This window comes from Pseudophryne corroboree, chromosome 2, assembly GCF_028390025.1.
Source record: "Pseudophryne corroboree isolate aPseCor3 chromosome 2, aPseCor3.hap2, whole genome shotgun sequence".
NCBI classification, from domain to species: domain Eukaryota; kingdom Metazoa; phylum Chordata; class Amphibia; order Anura; family Myobatrachidae; genus Pseudophryne; species Pseudophryne corroboree.
The window spans coordinates 444983960-445003831 of NC_086445.1; the positions used below are offsets into that span (position 1 = coordinate 444983960).

General features: G+C 47.3%; 1 protein-coding gene across 1 annotated transcript in view; it reads right to left on the bottom strand.

The window, feature by feature from the left end:
- NUP88 (nucleoporin 88) overlaps nt 1–19872 on the bottom strand; it is a 176048-nt gene that overhangs the window by 20355 nt on the left and 135821 nt on the right. Inside the window, exon 13 of the mRNA XM_063953674.1 lies at nt 19400–19465. Coding sequence (XP_063809744.1) covers nt 19400–19465 — 66 coding nt within the window. The remainder of the gene's footprint in view (nt 1–19399; nt 19466–19872) is intronic.

The following is a 19872-nucleotide window of genomic DNA, read 5'->3' on the forward strand; positions in this document are numbered from 1 at the left end:
TTTTTTGTTTTTTTTTAAATGGCTAAATGCACTAGATGTGTTCCATTTTTCTTTCTCTATTATCCCCTATGCAGTGCCTAGGGAGTCCAGAAAATATACGAGAGCTGAACAAAGGAAAGCAGATATGTGAAAAGAGTGGTTGTATTTGGAGCAATAGGATCTTAGCGAGCAACAAAATGTCTGCTCCCCCTGAAGAAGACATCAGTGGAAAACACACCTTGTTTGAAATACTGTAAGTGACGTATGTTCTTCATCTCCTTTGCTCCAAGTGTAACACCTTGAGGCGCTAAAGGAGGATACGGCAAACTGTTTTTATTTGGTTTATTTGATATACTGGGTTATGTCTTCGGGATCCATTGGGCTCCACAGGGAAGACAAGTAGGGGGGAGGGGGAGTGGTGGTAAAGGACTCTGCACCAAACCGTTAATCTTTAAGGTAACCCAAGATGCTCTGGTCCTGGCCCCTTTACTTCACCCTCCATGCTCAGGCAGCTCAGTTTCGTTTTGGTGTCAGAACAGTTTAAAACAGTAGCAGCCCCAAGCTTTTATTTTAGGAGTTGTTTTATTGGGAGGTGGTTGATAGATAGACATTCAAAAAGTCGAAAGGGTCATAAGGTCAATACATGGTTGTTGTTTTTTTAATTTTTATAACTTTTGCTGCATTAACTATCCATGTAACAAACCATTACAAATAGTAACTTTGTTGCGAGCAAAGCCACGGCAGAGGCCTACCTCACCCATCCACTAGACCACCAGGCATTTATTGATTAGGCCAGAGAGCCTGGGGAAAGGGGGTAACGCCAGCTTAGGGGAGGCCAGCACTTTGCATGCGTCCCCTGCCCCAGCTCAGGGCGCCAATCCCTGCGGGCTTCCTGCTGCTGAGCTGCTCCTACTCCACCCTCCTCCCCCTCAGAGATCTCAAGCAGCCATTTTCACACTGCACCTCCAGGAACACTGGGTTCAGTCTCCCTGTATACCTCTCCAAGGAAACCGGTTATACAGCGCTAACATCCTACCAGCTACTGCTCCTGTGTAGTTGATTTGGGATGAAGTTACGGATGCCGCTGTAGGTCTACTGACAGCCAGCATCCCGTCTTCCGATCATCCGTACGTATTCAGTTGATTTAGTGCCCATTGCAGTGTATTTTAAATTGTATTCTGCATTGTCTGTGACTTGTGCTAGTGTTGCTAAAATGAAAAATGTCGGAGGAACTCGTTAGGCGCTAGAAAGGAAGTGGGCTGCCTTGGATGTACCTAGGGGTTCTCCTTCCTCCCTCCAAGAAAAGCATATATGGAAATACAAGAAATGGTATATCCTGGGCGCCCCCTTTCAGTGGCTAAATGCAACAATATAAGTCGGCTGTCTAAAACAGACTATAAGGGTACCTCCACATCTAGGATAATAAGTACCAAAATAAAAACATATGAATTTAATAAGACAAAATGTACATAAATAGGGATAAAACAGTCCCAATGGTTCATAAAACAAAGCGTACCAGAATGGTAGCAAAGGAGCCGCAGGTGGTATAAAACGGCAGCGTGGTCCAGACTTCACCCTGCTCTGGCTCCGAAGCTTACCAATGAAGTTCTGTCAGCAGTTGTTTTGGTTCCAATGTGTCAGTATCCAGTAACCAACGCGTTTCGAGATATGCACTCTCTTCCTCAATTTTCTTCACACTGTGCTGAGCGTGAAGAAGCGGGAAGGCAAAATTGTTTACATCTGGCCGCAGCAGGTTGTTATTACATTATATTGCCACAATTAAGGCTCGAATGTTGATATCAATGACGGACACGCACTTCCGGTTCCGGTAACCTCCGAACCGGAAGAAGTCGGCAACCATCTTTAAAAGCCTTTCTGAGTAACCAGCAAGACTATCAAGCCCTGAGGAAGAGATTGCATATCTCGAAACGCGTTGGTTACTGGACACTGACACATTGGAACCAGAACAACTGCTGACAGAACTTCATTGGTAAGCTTAGGAGCCAGAGCAGGGTGAAGTCTGGACCACCCTACCGTTTTATACCACCTGCGGCTCCTTTGCTACCATTATGGTACGCTTTGTTTTATGAACCATTGGGACTGTTTTATCCCTATTTATGTACATTTTGTCTTATTAAACTCATATGTTTTTATTTTGGTACTGGTACTTGTTATCCTAGATGTGGAGGTAACCTTATAGTCTGTTTTAGACAGCCGACTTATATTGTTGCATTTAGCCACTGAATGGGGGCGCCCAGGATATACCATTTCTTGTATTTCCATATGTGCTAGTTTTGCTGTCTACTCTTGTTAACTTTTTCAACTGTTAGCATACATCTATTTCTTCTGTTTCTTCCCTTTTAACCTGGAACTAGGTGTTTAAGGGCTCCTCAAGCTTCATTACTCTGAGTTACTGACGTTAGTCACAACTCCCTTGCAGCTATGTCTAGCAAAGGCAAGGGGCGTAAGGAGGCTGAGGCACCTTTACTAACTTGATGTAAGTCGTGTTCTGTACCTCTTGTTATGTATCTCTTCATCCAGCACCATCAGCTCCTGCACAAGAACCCCCTTCGGATTCTGTCACACATTTATTGGGTCTGATAGCTGACCGTCTACCCACTCCTGTGGCTGCACCCTCTATGGGTTTTCCTCTGCAAGTGCATCCTCTTATACCGATGCCTCAGGATCTGTCTCTCCTAGCTCCATCCCCTTCCTGGGTGGATGTGCTTTCTACCTCAGCACAAAGCTTGGCACAAACCTACACAGCTTTCCACAAATGTTGCAGGGAATCTACGCATACTGACCCAGACCGTTTCCAGCGAGGAAGAGGATGCTGATGTCGCCTCCGAGTCCCCTTCCAGGTGGGGGAAAGACGGCAGTGCCCCATGTATGTATAGGTCTTGGTAAAAACTGTGAAATGTATTCTTCAAATTGAGGAGGAAGAACTTACTCCTGAATTTAAACATTCTCAGCTATTGAGCAACGACAAAAAGGTAGTCAAGGATGAATTTCCTCAGTCTATCTTATGGAACCCAGACATGCAGGCGGAAATAATCCTAGTAAAAAGTTTCTGATCCCTAAGAGGCTCACTTCTTTTTATCCAGTTCCAGCAACAGACTGTACCAAATGGGAGACTCCCCCACTGGTGGATTCCCATGTAGCATGCTTAGTTACATCCTTCGCCCTCCCTATCCAGTCTGCTTCTTCCCTAGAGAAGACTACAGATAGGCGGATTGAAGCTTATAATTAGACCTACCGTGGCCGTTATCAAGGCCATTGAACAATGGGCTGATGCTTTAGAGGAGGGCCTCTCCTTGGATTCTTTAAAGGAGACACTGTCTCACATCGCTGATATTAGGGAGGCCACTTCTTACCTAGGGGAAGCGGCTTTGGACGTCGGTCTTCTGGTTTCCAAGGCATCTGCTATCTCTGTACTTGCCCGCCGCATCCTCTGACTCCGCTCGTGAAAAGCAGACATGGACTCCAAGAAAGCCTTGTAGTTCTTAGCCTTCATAGGAGATATTCTCTTTATTTTCCTACCCTCTGCTTCAGCACAGTGGGCTTGTTCCTCCACCTTTCGCCCACAAAAGGTAAAGCAAAAAGGTCAGTCCTTCCCTAGACAGGAGACTTCCTCGAAGATTACCAAACCCAAGATTACCAAGCTATCCCTCCCCTGCAAAGTGCAAACCCAAGATTACCAACCTACAAGATGTCCCTCTCCCAAGTCTGAATACAAGCCCTCTGTCTAACAGAGTGGCACACCAGGGAGGGAGGCTGACTTCTTCAGTTAGCACCTCACCCCTATGGACACCTAGGTGCGAGAAGTAGTCTCCTTCAGGTACGCTGACTCATTCAAGAGGCCACCCCCCCCCCCAACAATTCTTCTGTACTGGCCCCCCTTCCGGACTCCGGCATGGCTGCAGCCCTCCAAGGGGTTATTCATTCTCTCCTGCTGTCAGGAGTGATAGTACCAGTTCCTTGGTCACAACAGTGGACCGGTTTCTACCCCACTCTTTCTGCTTCAGCAGTCCAATGGGTCTCACCGCCCTAGCCTCAATCTCAAATCTCTCAACAGGTTTGTCAGGATACCCAAGTTTCGTATGGAAATCCTTCGCTCTATTGTCCTGGCTATAGAGCCTGGGGATTTCCTGGTGCCTATCTGCACTTCACTATAGCACCCTCTCATCAACGATTCCTGCAGTTTGTTATCCTTCAACAACATTACCAAATTTCGGGCACTGCCCTTTGGCCTAATGCACCCCAGGTCTTAACCAAAATCATGGTGGTCATGATGGCCGAGTTACGTTGTCAAGGGATCAGACTTCTCAGTTACCTGGACGACCTGCTCCTTCTAGCACAATCTACAGAGATTCTCCAACACAATCTCCAACTGACTATTGCCTTCCTACAGCAACATGGTTGGCTTATCAATTGGAAAAAGTCATCCCTCACGCCTTCTCAACAAATGCTGCATCTGGGAGCAATCCTCAATTCTCAAGTCCAGAGACTCTTCCTACCTGCAGTCAAGGTTTCAGCACTGCCGCACCGCATCGACAGATTGCTGCACAGTTGTTGGGTGTCCATCCATTCGGCCATGCAAGTTTTGAGGTCCATGGTCTCCACGTTCGACATGGTGTTTACGCACAGTTCCATTCCAGACCCCCGCAACACCTGATCCTCTCCCGGTAGAACAGGCACAACCCGTCTGATCAAATTACAGATGATGGTTCTCTCCCCGGAGATGGACTGTCCCAGACCATCTCAACCAGGGGTGCCAGTCTCCGCGGATGGGGCACAGATTGGGTCCTTCTCACCACGGATGCCAGTCTCCGCGGATGGGGCACAGTGACCGGACGGCACTCTTTTCAAGATCGGTGGACTCCTGCGGAAAGCTGTCAATGTTCTGGAACTTCGAGCGGTATAAAGGACTCTCACTCTAGCCCAGTATCTGCTCCAGGACAGACCGGTCCAGATTCAGTCCGACAACTCCACTGTAGAGGCCTATCTCAACCATCAAAGCGGCACCCATGTTGGTGATGAAGGAGGTAGTGCACATTCTCCTATGGGCTGATCGCCATCTCAACAGTCTTCATCCCAGGAATACTCAACTGGGAGGCGGACTTCAATGCCGGCGAGTGGTCCCTACACCTAGAGGTCTTCCAGCTCCTGTTGCATAAGTGGGGCCAACTGGATGTGGCCCTCATGGCCTCCCATCACAACTACATGGTTCCTGTGTACGAGTCCAAGACCATCGATCCCAAGGCAGCCTTCATGGATGCCCTGACGGTACAATGGCACTTCAGTCTGCCGTACGGGTTTCTTCCAGTCTCCTGCTACCACAGGTTCTTCGGAAATCCAAGCAAGAAGGTGGCACTGTCCTCGTTATCTCCGGCACAGCCCAGACGTCATTGGTTCTCTGCTCTCCATCGATGCACCCTTTCCACTTAATCAGCAACCAGAGTCTTGTTTACATCAGTAACTAGCCCCTCTGTCTTGACAGCGTGGCTCTTGAGTCATCCATCTAAAGGTCCTAGGGCTTCTCGCGCTCTGCCATTCAGACCATGCTGCAGCACAAAAGCTGGCCTCCTCCCATATCTATTACAAGGTGTAGTATACATACTTCCATTGGTGTGCTGCAAAACACTATGACCCCCTGGTGTTTATAGTTTCCAGGATCCTGGCCTTTCTCCAAGCGGGATTGAATCTCAGACTTCGCCTGGCATCTCTGAAAGTGCACATCTCTGCTCTGTCAGTCTGGTTCCAGCGCAGAATTGCTCCACTGCCGGATGTTTGCCCCTTTCTCCAAGGTGTTCTCCATATTTAGCCTCCCTTCGTCCCCCCCAGTTGCACAGTGTTGTCTGTGTTTCTCCAAGCACTTCAGGAACATCAGTTTGAACCCATGGATTTAGTGGATCTCAAGTGGCTGACTACAAAGAATCTGTCTCTCCTGGTTATTGCATCTGCCCAAGAGTTGTCGGATTTAAGGGCACTCTCCTGTCGCTCTCCTTTTCTGACCTTTCATCGGGACGGCTGTCCTGAAAACTACACCTAGTTACCTTCCCAAGTCAGTGTCCCGTTTCCACATTAACGAGGACCATTGTGGTTCCGGCCTTCCTCTCATCGAACATCTTGATGGGGGAGACCTCCTTGTATGTGGTCCGTGCTATCAGGATCTACGTGGCTCGTACAAGTTCCATCTGGAAATCTGATTCCCTCTTTGTCCTTTACTGTTTCCACAAGCGGGGCTGATCTGCTAACATAAAGACGTTGGGTAGATGGCTTTACATGACCATTTCACAAGCGTACATGCAGGCTGACCTTCCTCTGGTAGCTACAGTATCTGCTTATTCTACTCGTTCTTTGGGTCCTTCATAGGCAGCAAGCCGTGGCGAGTCTGAAGAACAACTGTGCAAGGCTGCCATGTGGTTCTCTGTCCTCACCTTTCTCAGGTTCTATGCCTTTGATACATTCACTTCCTAGGATAATTCCTTTGGATGCTGGATTCTCTTATCGTCTCAGAAGCATCCCCTCCCTTGAACAACTGCTTTGGGACAACCCCAAGGTCTTCCCTGTGGAGCCCAATGGAACCTGAAGAAGAAAAGAGAGTTATGGTAGACTCCCCTTGTTTAACTTTTTCTTAGAGGTCCATAGGGTCCACAAGGCGCCCACCTCGACACACCTGGCTTCTATGGGTTTCTTCTCTTAGTCACCGATTCTTTTCTCTGATCTGTGAGTGTATGTTCTTGTGTGTACCATGTCTTCCTTTTCGCCTATCCTACTCATTCTTGGGCTTGTTGACAAAACTAAGCTGCCTGAGCATGGAGGCGTGGTATAAGGGGGAAGGACCAGAGCATCTTGGGATACCTTAACCATTTGGTTCCCGGTCCTTTACCACCACTACAACCCCCATTGTCTTCCCCCTATGGACCTGGATAAAAAGAGTTAATCAAGGTAAGTCTACCATAACACTTTTTATTTTTTATTTTTTTTATTTTGACACGTCATCCGGGACAGGGGACTTAAAGAAATGTGAAAGGTGTGACTGCTAAAAATAGGATTTTGGTACTTACCAGATAAATCCTTTTCTTTGAATCCATATGGGTCACTGGAGTACTCTTGGGATATGGACGGTGCATTAGCAGAGATAGACACATTTAAATATTTAAATGTGTAACCCTCCTCCTCCATATTCCCCATATGCCTCAGTGTTTTTTGTGCTGAGACAAACCGGAGCGAAAGAGAGGATGAACAATGGAGAATTACATATAACATTATAATAGAACGGACAACCAAAAAGTTGAAACGAGAACCGATAATCACCTTAACCTTTAGACAAGCAGGTGATAATGTGTACTAAAACCATAAACGGAACCTACCACAATACAGGTGAAACTGCTCTGGGTGGGCGTACAGTGCCCCCTATGGATTCAAAGAAAAAGATTTATCTGGCAAGTACCAAAATCCTATTTTCTTTTTCATCCACGAGGGGTCACTGGAGTACTCTTGGGACATACCAAAGTTTCCCCCTTGGGCGGGAGGGGATCCGGATTGAAAGTCGACAGTAACTAGGTCGACAATGTCTAGGTCGGCAACTATTGGTCGACAGTAACTAGGTCGACAGGGTCTTTAGGTCGACATGTTCTAGGTCGACAGGTCAAAAGGTTGACATGAGTTTTTCACAATTGTTTTCTTTTTTTGAACCTTTTCATACTTACGTGGACTACGATAGGAACGGTAATCTGTGCCGAGCGAAGCGAAGGCACCATGCGAGGGGACGCGATGCACTAATTGGGTTCCCGGTCACTCTACGAAGAAAACGACACCAAAATAACATTAAAAACTCATGTCGACCTAGAACATGCCGACCTAAAGACCCTGTCGACCTAGACACCCTGTCGACCAATAGTGGTCGACCTAGACATTGTCGACCTAGTTACTGTCTACTTTCAATACCACACCCGGGCGGGAGAGCTGATTGGCACCTGTAACAGTAGACGGCCAAAGCTAGATGCTGCCAAAGTATTAAACTTGTAAAAGCGCACCAACGTGTGCACTGACAACCATGTGACCGCACGGCAAAGTTATATCGTGAAAAACGCACAACCTGCTACCCATGACGTTCCCACAGAATGCGTGGAATGTGCTGAAATAGATGCAGACGGGTGTAAACTAGTATGAAATTAAGACTGACGAATAGTCAGCCTAATCGATTTAGCCAACCTCTGTCTGGAAGCTGGCCAGACTGCATTATAGAGAACAAACAATTTATCTACTTTACTGACTGTTGATGTTCGGCCCACCACAATGCGAAGCGCACAAACCACAATCAAAGTAGCGGAAGTTCCTGAACTTTCTAAGCAACAGGAACTACGATTGGTTATTTATGTGGAAAGAGGAATTGGAGCGAGTGTCTGTGGTTTGAACACCAACTGTAGGAGATGATGCATACTGTGTGCATTTTCCTCTGGCAGGTAAATTAGTTGATCCACCGTATTCTGAATCATTCCCAGAATCTGAATTCGTTGAGACGGGACCAAGCTTGATATGTGTGAAGCATTTTGAAGGAATATTTGTTAAGACGAAGCCTTGACGAGTAGGTCGTTTAAGTACGAAACTACGATCACTCCCATAGACATGAGATAAGCAATCCTCAGAGACCTCCCTTTTGTGAATAACAAAGGCACTTATGACAGACCAAACGCTAGTGTCTGAAATGGCTAATGGGCTTGTTATACTTGAAACCTTAAGTATGCCCGATGCTGTGCCCAAATAGGAATGCTTAAGTCTGCATTTTTGAGATCCAGCGAAAACATGAATTCTCGTGGGTCTAAACCTGCAATCACTGACCGCAGGCATTCTATCTTGAATCTGTAATAAGTGACGTACTGATCGAGCCCTTTTGGGTTCAATATCAGGCTGTCCGGCTTTGGTACTACAATAAGTTTGGAATAAAACACCTTGACCTTGTAGATGTATTGGTACCTGATTAATTCACAAAAGACTGAATAGCGGTCTGCAGAACTGTTTTCTTGTCTGCTGACACAGACAGACCTGTCTTGAAAAACCATCTATTTTGTAACCTCTAAACTTTAAATAGCGGCTCCACCCATCTGTGGGTACGTTTATTCCTCGGGCACGGCCTTGCAAGGACTGAGGCCTTAACAGATTTGAACGTTGGTACAGCGTAATTCATTTTAGTAACTGGTGCGGGCAACGGTAGATCAGACGTCCCCCCCCCCCCCCCCTCGTAACCTGATAAATCCATTGGTCCAATTCAGGGCCAAATAACATATCGCCAGTATGAGGCAACGCCTCTATTCCTCGTTGTGACTAATGGGCCCTACACATTTCCCGATGCGCCGCCGAGGTGCCCGACGGCCGACGAGCGACCCGGCGGCGGGGGGGCAGTGACGGGGGGAGTGAAGTTTCTTCACTCCCCCCGTCACGCGGCTGCATTGAAGTGCAGGCAAATATGGACGAGATCGTCCATATTGGCCTGCATGCACAGCCGACGGGAGACCAGCGATGAACGAGCGCGGGGCCGCGCATCGTTCATCGCTGGAGTCTCCACACTGAAAGATATGAACGAGTTCTCGTTCATTTATGAACGAGATCGTTCATATCTTTCAGAAAATCGGCCAGTGTGTAGGGCCTATTAGCCTTATCTTCCCAATAACGCAACCAAAGCGCCTATCGGGCGGCAATTATCGAAGCTGAACTTCGTTAACTTGTCCGACATCCATAGATGCCGTACTTAAATACTCAGTTGATTTGCAAATATGATCGGTAAGAAGTACAAGCTGATCCGAGGAAAGACCTAACTTGAGCTGTTTTGCCTATGCAACTAAAGCCTTGCGAACCCAGACTCCAACCAAAGCTGGGCTAAGCAACACTTTTGTTGCTGTATACATGGACTTTAGCATGTCCTGTAGCTTATGTTCCGACGGATGTTTAAGCGTTGTTGCAGTTGGGAGTTAGGTTGAACTCGATGGACAATTGTCTTTTTTCAACCTTAGATACTATGTTACTATGTTACTGTTTATCATGTTTCAGTCAATTGTTTATTAAGAGAATCTGAACGAGGAAACACACACAGTCGCCCTTTGTCTGTTAGCAAATAAAACGTCACGTACAGAGGCTCCACTGTCTTAGTAAAACCCAGCACCTGGCATACTGTTGAGATAATTAATGCTCGGGCTATCAGTAATGTCACTATGTGACTCCTGGCCCAAATCATCTTCCTTAACCTGAGATATTAGGTCTGGCATTGAATTGTGAAAATGTGACTTAGAGGAAACCTTAAATTATGAGACAAACACTGACTCCTAGGAATTAAACTAGGCATGGTTTTGTAAACCCTGCAAAGTTCTAGAAATATCCTGAGCCCACTTTGGCTGCTCAGACGGCATTAACCTTGAACACCACCTAGGCAGCCGCCTGATGGTATTTGTGTTGCGGCCAACTCTGATTTCATATCAGCCATCACAACTGCCCCCATTGCCAAAAGAGAATTAGGGCAGAGGTCCGTATTTGGATTAGTATGTGCAATACACACTGTACAAGTGGAACACTCTCACAGTTAACACAGACAAGCTGCTTCTTAGATCTTGCATTAGCTTTCAACATGCACACAGGCAGTAATACAGAGAAAACAACGGGCGCACGATTCAGCAAAGAACAACTGCAGTGTGTATATACTGAGTGCACCTTCACTGAAATTCCTACTAACACCCCTGCCCCATCCAGTGGCCATGTTTTGTAGGACCAGCACCAAAATTCCGGTGCTGGATTAGAGCACACAGCAAGGGACGTGCCAGAGAGGAAGTAATCTACCTCCTAGAGCAGTGATAACCGCGGCTTCCCTGCTATCAGTTGAGAGAGGGGAGAGTGACTGTTTGCTGTGGCGGTAGCAGGTATATATGCATGGCACTGTGGCTGGCGCTCAACGTGTGCAGGGCCCATCACCGTGTGCCGGGGCTCCGGCAGGCTGCGTTTATGCACACTAAGCGGAGCGTGCCGGGGCTCCGGCAGGCTGCGTTTATGCACACTAAGCGGAGCGGGAGCTGACCACCGCGTATCTCAGTAACGGAGCGGGAGAGCATATCAGTGCCTGGCTGTATTACAGACTTCTGTATTGTTCTGTGTAGATATGGGGAGAGTGTGCAGCCGCAGCCCCATAACCTCCCCACCCATATGTCCACACAGAACAGCGGCAGATATACATTTACAGCAGCAGTTCTGGGGAGAGGTGTAACCCCCCGCATTAGTGAAATTACACACACACACACACACACACACTGAGCGGCGGCAGCGTGATCTGACCGCCCGCTCCTTACTCACCGCACCTGCAGGGCCTGGAGGCAATGACAAGGCTTCTCTGCAAGCTCCGTCCTGCTCCTGCAACCATGGCTGAGTCAGCAATTGCTGATAAGGTCTATGGCGGAACTTCTCTTATAAGTGCAGACAAGCATTGCTGCTATAGCAGCGCACACATTCTCGGACCCACGCTTCTTAGTAAGCTGGGAAGGGACTGTGGAAGAAAAATAAAATGTAAAAATAAAAATTAAATCTAAAAATTAAAAACACAGTCTTGGAGACTTCAGGAACGTGTCATCCCTGTGGAAGACACGAAAAACACTGAGGCATCTGGGGAATATGGAGGAGGGGGGTTACACATTTCAATATTTAAATGTGTCTATCTCTGCTAACGCACCGTCCATATCCCAAGAGTACTCCAGTGACCCCTAGTGGATGAAAAAGAAAGACTTTCCCTCATTGATTCAGAAATATTGGACTTGTTCAGCGCCAGCAATTTTGGATAATAAGATTTTACTTACCGATAAATCTATTTCTCGGAGTCCGTAGTGGATGCTGGGGTTCCTGAAAGGACCATGGGGAATAGCGGCTCCGCAGGAGACAGGGCACAAAAAGTAAAGCTTTTTCCGATCAGGTGGTGTGCACTGGCTCCTCCCCCTATGACCCTCCTCCAGACTCCAGTTAGGTACTGTGCCCGGACGAGCGTACACAATAAGGGAGGATTTTGAATCCCGGGTAAGACTCATACCAGCCACACCAATCACACCGTACAACTTGTGATCTAAACCCAGTTAACAGTATGATAACAGCGGAGCCTCTGAAAGATGGCTTCCTTCAACAATAACCCGAATTAGTTAACAATAACTATGTACAATTTATGCAGATAATCCGCACTTGGGATGGGCGCCCAGCATCCACTACGGACTCCGAGAAATAGATTTATCGGTAAGTAAAATCTTATTTTCTCTATCGTCCTAGTGGATGCTGGGGTTCCTGAAAGGACCATGGGGATTATACCAAAGCTCCCAAACGGGCGGGAGAGTGCGGATGACTCTGCAGCACCGAATGAGAGAACTCCAGGTCCTCCTTAGCCAGAGTATCAAATTTGTAAAATTTTACAAACGTGTTCTCCCCTGACCACGTAGCTGCTCGGCAAAGTTGTAATGCCGAGACCCCTCGGGCAGCCGCCCAAGATGAGCCCACCTTCCTTGTGGAGTGGGCCTTTACAGATTTAGGCTGTGGCAGGCCTGCCACAGAATGTGCAAGTTGGATTGTGCTACAGATCCAACGAGCAATCGTCTGCTTAGACGCCGGAGCACCCATCTTGTTGGGTGCATACAATATAAACAACGAGTCAGATTTTCTGACTCCAGCTGTCCTTGCAATATATATTTTTAATGCTCTGACAACGTCCAGTAACTTGGAGTCCTCCAAGTCACTTGTAGCCGCAGGCACTACAATAGGCTGGTTCAGATGAAATGCTGACACCACCTTAGGGAGAAAATGCGGACGAGTCCGCAGTTCTGCCCTGTCCGAATGGAAAATCAGATATGGGCTTTTGTAAGATAAAGCTGCCAATTCTGACACTCTCCTGGCAGAAGCCAGGGCTAGAAGCATGGTCACTTTCCATGTGAGATATTTCAAATCCACCTTTTTTAGTGGTTCAAACCAATGAGATTTTAGGAAATCCAAAACCACATTGAGATCCCACGGTGCCACTGGAGGCACCACAGGAGGCTGTATATGCAGCACTCCCTTAACAAAGGTCTGGACTTCAGGGACTGAAGCCAATTCTTTTTGAAAGAAAATCGACAGGGCCGAAATTTGAACCTTAATAGATCCCAATTTGAGACCCATTGACAATCCTGATTGCAGGAAATGTAGGAATCGACCCAATTGAAATTCCTCCGTCGGAGCACTCCGATCTTCGCACCACGCAACATATTTTCGCCAAATTCGGTGATAATGTTGCACGGTTACTTCCTTCCTTGCTTTAATCAAAGTAGGAATGACTTCTTCCGGCATGCCTTTTTCCTTTAGGATCCGGCGTTCAACCGCCATGCCGTCAAACGCAGCCGCGGTAAGTCTTGAAACAGACAGGGACCCTGCTGAAGCAAGTCCCTCCTTAGAGGTAGAGGCCACGGATCTTCCGTGATCATCTCTTGAAGTTCCGGGTACCAAGTCCTTCTTGGCCAATCCGGAACCACTAGTATCGTTCTTACGCCTCTTTGCCGTATAATTCTCAATACTTTTGGTATGAGAGGCAGAGGAGGAAACACATACACCGACTGGTACACCCAAGGCGTTACCAGCGCGTCCACAGCTATTGCCTGCGGATCTCTTGACCTGGCGCAATACCTGTCCAGTTTTTTGTTGAGGCGAGACGCCATCATGTCCACCCTTGGTCTTTCCCAACGGGTTACCAGCATGTGGAAGACTTCTGGATGAAGTCCCCACTCTCCCGGGTGAAGATCGTGTCTGCTGAGGAAGTCTGCTTCCCAGTTGTCCACTCCCGGGATGAACACTGCTGACAGTGCTATCACATGATTCTCTGCCCAGCGAAGAATCCTTGCAGCTTCTGCCATTGCACTCCTGCTTCTTGTGCCGCCCTGTCTGTTCACATGGGCGACTGCCGTGATGTTGTCCGACTGGATCAACACCGGTTTTCCCTGAAGCAGAGGTTCTGCCTGGCTTAGAGCATTGTATATTGCTCTTAGTTCCAGAATGTTTATGTGAAGAGACGTTTCCAGGCTCGTCCATACTCCCTGGAAGTTTCTTCCTTGTGTGACTGCTCCCCAGCCTCTCAGGCTGGCGTCCGTGGTCACCAGGATCCAATCCTGTATGCCGAATCTGCGGCCCTCCAATAGATGAGCACTCTGCAACCACCACAGAAGAGACACTCTTGTCCTTGGAGACAGGGTTATCCGCAGGTGCATCTGAAGATGCGACCCTGACCATTTGTTCAACAGATCCCTTTGGAAAATTCTCGCGTGGAATCTGCCGAATGGAATTGCTTCGTAAGAAGCCACCATTTTTCCCAGGACTCTTGTGCATTGATGTACAGACACCTTTCCTGGTTTTAGGAGGTTCCTGACAAGCTCTGATAACTCCTTGGCTTTTTCCTCCGGGAGAAAAACCTTTTTCTGAACCGTGTCCAGAATCATCCCTAGGAACAGCAGACGAGTTGTCGGCATTAACTGGGATTTTGGAATATTCAGAATCCACCCGTGCTGTTTTAGCACTTCTTGAGACAGTGCTAATCCCATCTCTAGCTGTTCTCTGGACCTCGCCCTTATTAGGAGATCGTCCAAGTATGGGATAATTAATACGCCTTTTCTTCGAAGAAGAATCATCATCTCGGCCATTACCTTTGTAAAGATCCGAGGTGCCGTGGACAATCCGAACGGCAGCGTCTGAAACTGATAGTGACAGTTTTGTACAACGAACCTGAGGTACCCCTGGTGTGAGGGGTAAATTGGAACGTGGAGATACGCATCCTTGATGTCCAAGGATACCATAAAGTCCCCCTCTTCCAGGTTCGCTATCACTGCTCTGAGTGACTCCATTTTGAACTTGAACTTCTTTATGTACAGGTTCAAGGACTTCAGATTTAGAATAGGCCTTACCGAGCCATCCGGCTTCGGTACCACAAAAAGAGTGGAATAATACCCCTTCCCTTGTTGCAGAAGAGGTACCTTGACTATCACCTGCTGAGAGTACAGCTTGTGAATGGCTTCCAAAACCGTCTCCCTTTCGGAGGGGGACGTTGGTAAAGCAGACTTCAGGAAACGGCGAGGTGGATCTGTCTCTAATTCCAACCTGTATCCCTGAGATATTATCTGCAGGATCCAGGGATCTACTTGCGAGTGAGCCCACTGCGCGCTGTAATTTTTGAGACGACCCCCCACCGTCCCCGAGTCCGCTTGAGAAGCCCCAGCGTCATGCTGAGGCTTTTGTAGAAGCCGGGGAGGGCTTCTGATCCTGGGAAGGAGCTGCGTGTTGCTGTCTCTTCCCTCGACCTTTGCCTCGTGGCAGATATGAATAGCCCTTTGCTCTCTTATTTTTAAAGGAACGAAAGGGCTGCGGTTGAAAAGTCGGTGCCTTTTTCTGTTGGGGAGTGACTTGAGGTAGAAAGGTGGATTTCCCGGCTGTAGCCGTGGCCACCAAATCTGATAGACCGACTCCAAATAACTCCTCCCCTTTATACGGCAAAACTTCCATATGCCGTTTTGAATCCGCATCGCCTGTCCACTGTCGCGTCCATAAAGCTCTTCTGGCCGAAATGGACATAGCACTTACCCGTGATGCCAGTGTGCATATATCCCTCTGTGCATCACGCATATAAAGAAATGCATCCTTTATTTGTTCTAACGACAGTAAAATATTGTCCCTGTCCAGGGTATCAATATTTTCAATCAGGGATTCTGACCAAACTACCCCCGCACTGCCCATCCAGGCAGTCGCTACAGCTGGTCGTAGTATAACACCTGCATGTGTGTATATACTTTTTTGGATATTTTCCATCCTCCTATCTGATGGATCTTTAAGTGCGGCCGTCTCAGGAGAGGGTAACGCCACTTGTTTAGATAAGCGTGTTAGCGCCTTGTCCACCCTAGGAGGTGTTTCCCAGCGCTCCCTAACCTCTGGCGGGAAAGGGTATAATGCCAATAATTTCTTTGAAATTATCAGCTTTTTATCAGGGGCAACCCACGCTTCATTACACACGTCATTTAGTTCTTCTGATTCAGGAAAAACTATAGGTAGTTTTTTCATACCCCACATAATACCCTGTTTAGTGGTACCTGTAGTATCAGCTAAATGTAACGCCTCCTTCATTGCCAAAATCATATAACGTGTGGCCCTACTGGAAAATACGGTTGATTCGTCACCGTCACCACTGGAGTCATCGCCTGTGTCTGGGTCTGTGTCGACCGACTGAGGCAAAGGGCGTTTCACAGCCCCTGACGGTGTTTGAGTCGCCTGGACAGGCACTAATTGATTGTCCGGCCGTCTCATGTCGTCAAACGACTGCTTTAGCGTGTTGACACTATCCCGTAGTTCCATAAATAAAGGCATCCATTCTGGTGTCGACTCCCTAGGGGGTGACATCCTCATATTTGGCAATTGCTCCGCCTCCACACCAATATCGTCCTCATACATGTCGACACACACGTACCGACACACAGCAGACACACAGGGAATGCTCCTAACGAAGACAGGACCCACTAGCCCTTTGGGGAGACAGAGGGAGAGTTTGCCAGCACACACCAAAAGCGCTATATATATATCAGGGATAGCCTTATAATAAGTGCTCCCTTATAGCTGCTTTGTTATATCAAAATATCGCCATAAATGTGCCCCCCCCTCTCTGTTTTACCCTGTTTCTGTAGTGCAGTGCAGGGGAGAGACTTGGGAGCCGTCCTGACCAGCGGAGCTGTGAGAGGAAATGGCGCCGTGTGCTGAGGAGATAGGCCCCGCCCCTTTTCCGGCGGGCTCGTCTCCCGCTATTTAGAAAAATTAGGCAGGGGTTAAATATCTCCATATAGCCTCTAGGGCTATATGTGAGGTATTTTTAGCCTTTATAGGTACTCATTTGCCTCCCAGGGCGCCCCCCTCCCAGCGCCCTGCACCCTCAGTGACTGCCGTGTGAAGTGTGCTGAGAGGAAAATGGCGCACAGCTGCAGTGCTGTGCGCTACCTTTAGAAGACTGCAGGAGTCTTCAGCCGCCGATTCTGGACCTCTTCTGATTTCAGCATCTGCAAGGGGGCCGGCGGCGTGGCTCCGGTGACCATCCAGGCTGTACCTGTGATCGTCCCTCTGGAGCTTGATGTCCAGTAGCCAAGAAACCAATCCATCCTGCACGCAGGTGAGTTGACTCCTTCTCCCCTCAGTCCCTCGCTGCAGTGATCCTGTTGCCAGCAGGAATCACTGTAAAATAAAAAACCTAGCTAAACTTTCTCTAAGCAGCTCTTTAGGAGAGCCACCTAGATTGCACCCTTCTCGGCCGGGCACAAAAATCTAACTGGAGTCTGGAGGAGGGTCATAGGGGGAGGAGCCAGTGCACACCACCTGATCGGAAAAAGCTTTACTTTTTGTGCCCTGTCTCCTGCGGAGCCGCTATTCCCCATGGTCCTTTCAGGAACCCCAGCATCCACTAGGACGATAGAGAAATATTTGTTTTCATACTTTTAGTAAAAATGTGGTGTGAACCCTGTATCTAAGATTGGGTAGCAGAGTATTAGAACGCCATAGCAGTAACCTTTATTTTAATTACCTAGCCTCAATACGACATGAGACACCTGGCTCTAGGGAGTCACATCAAAATGGTGCAGCATAGCGACGACTTCTTTAAATTTGCATCTAATCCGCACCGCAGACGCAGCAAAATACCACTCAATCTGTACCAGATTGTTACCTTATTTGCACGGGAATTAGTTTTAAATATGTACAAAGTTGCAGATGAAACACAACATTGTGTGAGAATAAGCAGCCTGCAGAACTTCATATACAGATTCAGACTTTGTCGCACACAGATGAAAAAGGGTCATATCAAATCCGTGTAGTCCCATGAAATGGTATAGTCATATCACATATTCAAGAAAAAGACGCTAAGTGCACGTCGTATGGGGCCTTTTGTGCGGAGAAGGGCTGTTTGGCAACAGAGGCAATAGTGTATAAAGGATACTTCTGCATGGTAACGTTTCAAACATGGGATATATTTTTCTCTTCAGAAAGAACTACTTGCTGGCACAATGGTCCCGATTCAGGTGAGGTTGGAAGTACGGCACATAACGCAAAGCACTGATTTTTGCATGTGCAGTACGGTCCTGCGCACGTTGGATGCACAACGGCTGTAGGCTATCAGTGATAGACAGTCTGCTGTCGTTTGGTGGTGGCCACCATTTCCCAAAACAGAGGCATGTCTGTTCAGTTTTGGGGAAAGTGACATAACCAGGATCTCCATTGGAGCACGGACATTTCCTGGCCTTTTTGTGGTAACTGTAGTGGACAGCTTGTGCGACCCCATGGGCCAGGCAGCCTGCCAATGGTGTCGCAGGTGATCCAATACAGCATCCTAAGACGCAGCAGGGATAACTAATGCATTCAAGATTAAGTCCACTTATATCAGCCACCTCCTGCTGCATACCATGAGTCCATTGCCACTGCTTCTATGTAAGTAGCAGTGATAGCACCTCCAACCGCATCTGAATCAGGCCCAATGTTAACCTGACAGTTTCATTCAAAACTCACATTTCCAGCCTCAGTGTGCTGTCATTTACTAGTAAAGATACAATGCGTTTATGTCACAGCAAAAGACAAGGCCATTAACACACTGTAGTTATGTCTTGCCTTTTCGTAGATCTGCAAGCATAGTCCTTTTATTCATCCCCTACTGACAGTGTCCTTTAGGACATAACCCAACTTATCCATAAAAGGGGTTTTAAATTGGTGCCATGCCATAAAGTTACCAATTTCTTCAAGAAATGAGAGCTGACATCTAACCATTGCTGCTTGGACCAGGCATTCCCAACCTTGGTCCTCATGGAAACTGTGCTGTTTAATGTGATATATGACACTTGTATATCTGTGTGTGATTGAGTCTCTGAATCTGCATACAAAGTGCTACAATGCAGCAGCCGCAGGTTTTTCCAATACAAGTTCTGTTCTACTCCATATACATACTCTATATACGTCCTAGCCGCATTGCATTGACACTAAGATGCAATTTCAGCAACAACAAAAAAAAGACGACTAACCTTAGTAGACTTGCACGGGACCTGGTGACTCACTCACGCCAGGAATCTCGCTTTGCATGGCTTATTGAGGCTGAATGTATAAGGACACATCTGTATGTCACACATGCGGCAGCAGATTCAGGTTGTAGATGGGAGCAGGACCAGGGACCATGTCATTAGGTTCCTCCCCCTCGTTGCAAAATGCAGAGATTTGTGGGTTTATCGGGAGAGTTGGTGTGGACAAAATTACGTGATCTAATGGTATGGAACTCATGCCAGGCAGCTCATGCTGTCCGTTGTATTGTGGCTAGATGTATGAGGATACATCAGTGTTTTACAAGGAGATGAAAACAGGCAGCTTGACTTACCGGTCTTCTTTACAATGACTCAAATCTGCCAGTTGTTTCTCTTTTTGCGCAATCAACAACTTCACCCTGAGAAATAAACAGAGTAAGAATATCTCAGAACAGCACATACAATACAGTATCACAATAATATTGAACAACATTAGAAGCACAGTAGCTGAGAAAAGAGGAGCTGCGGAAAAAAAAAATGGGGAAGATATATGGGATCTCCCTTTTACCTTCAATAAACCACAGAAATTCAGAGATAAGCAGTTGCACAGAGACTCTCTGTCAAACAGACTTGCTGCCAGAGACATTAAATTGCCCTTACCCCTCATCAGCTAGGTTTACTTTTTTGACATACAGTAAACAAAGCAAATGGAGGGGGTATATCTTGCTTCCAGAACTGGGCAATAGCCGCTTTTGTAGAGATATAGAGATAAGTATGTGACCCACAAAGGAAAAAAAATAAAATAAAAAAAGATAGATATATCTCT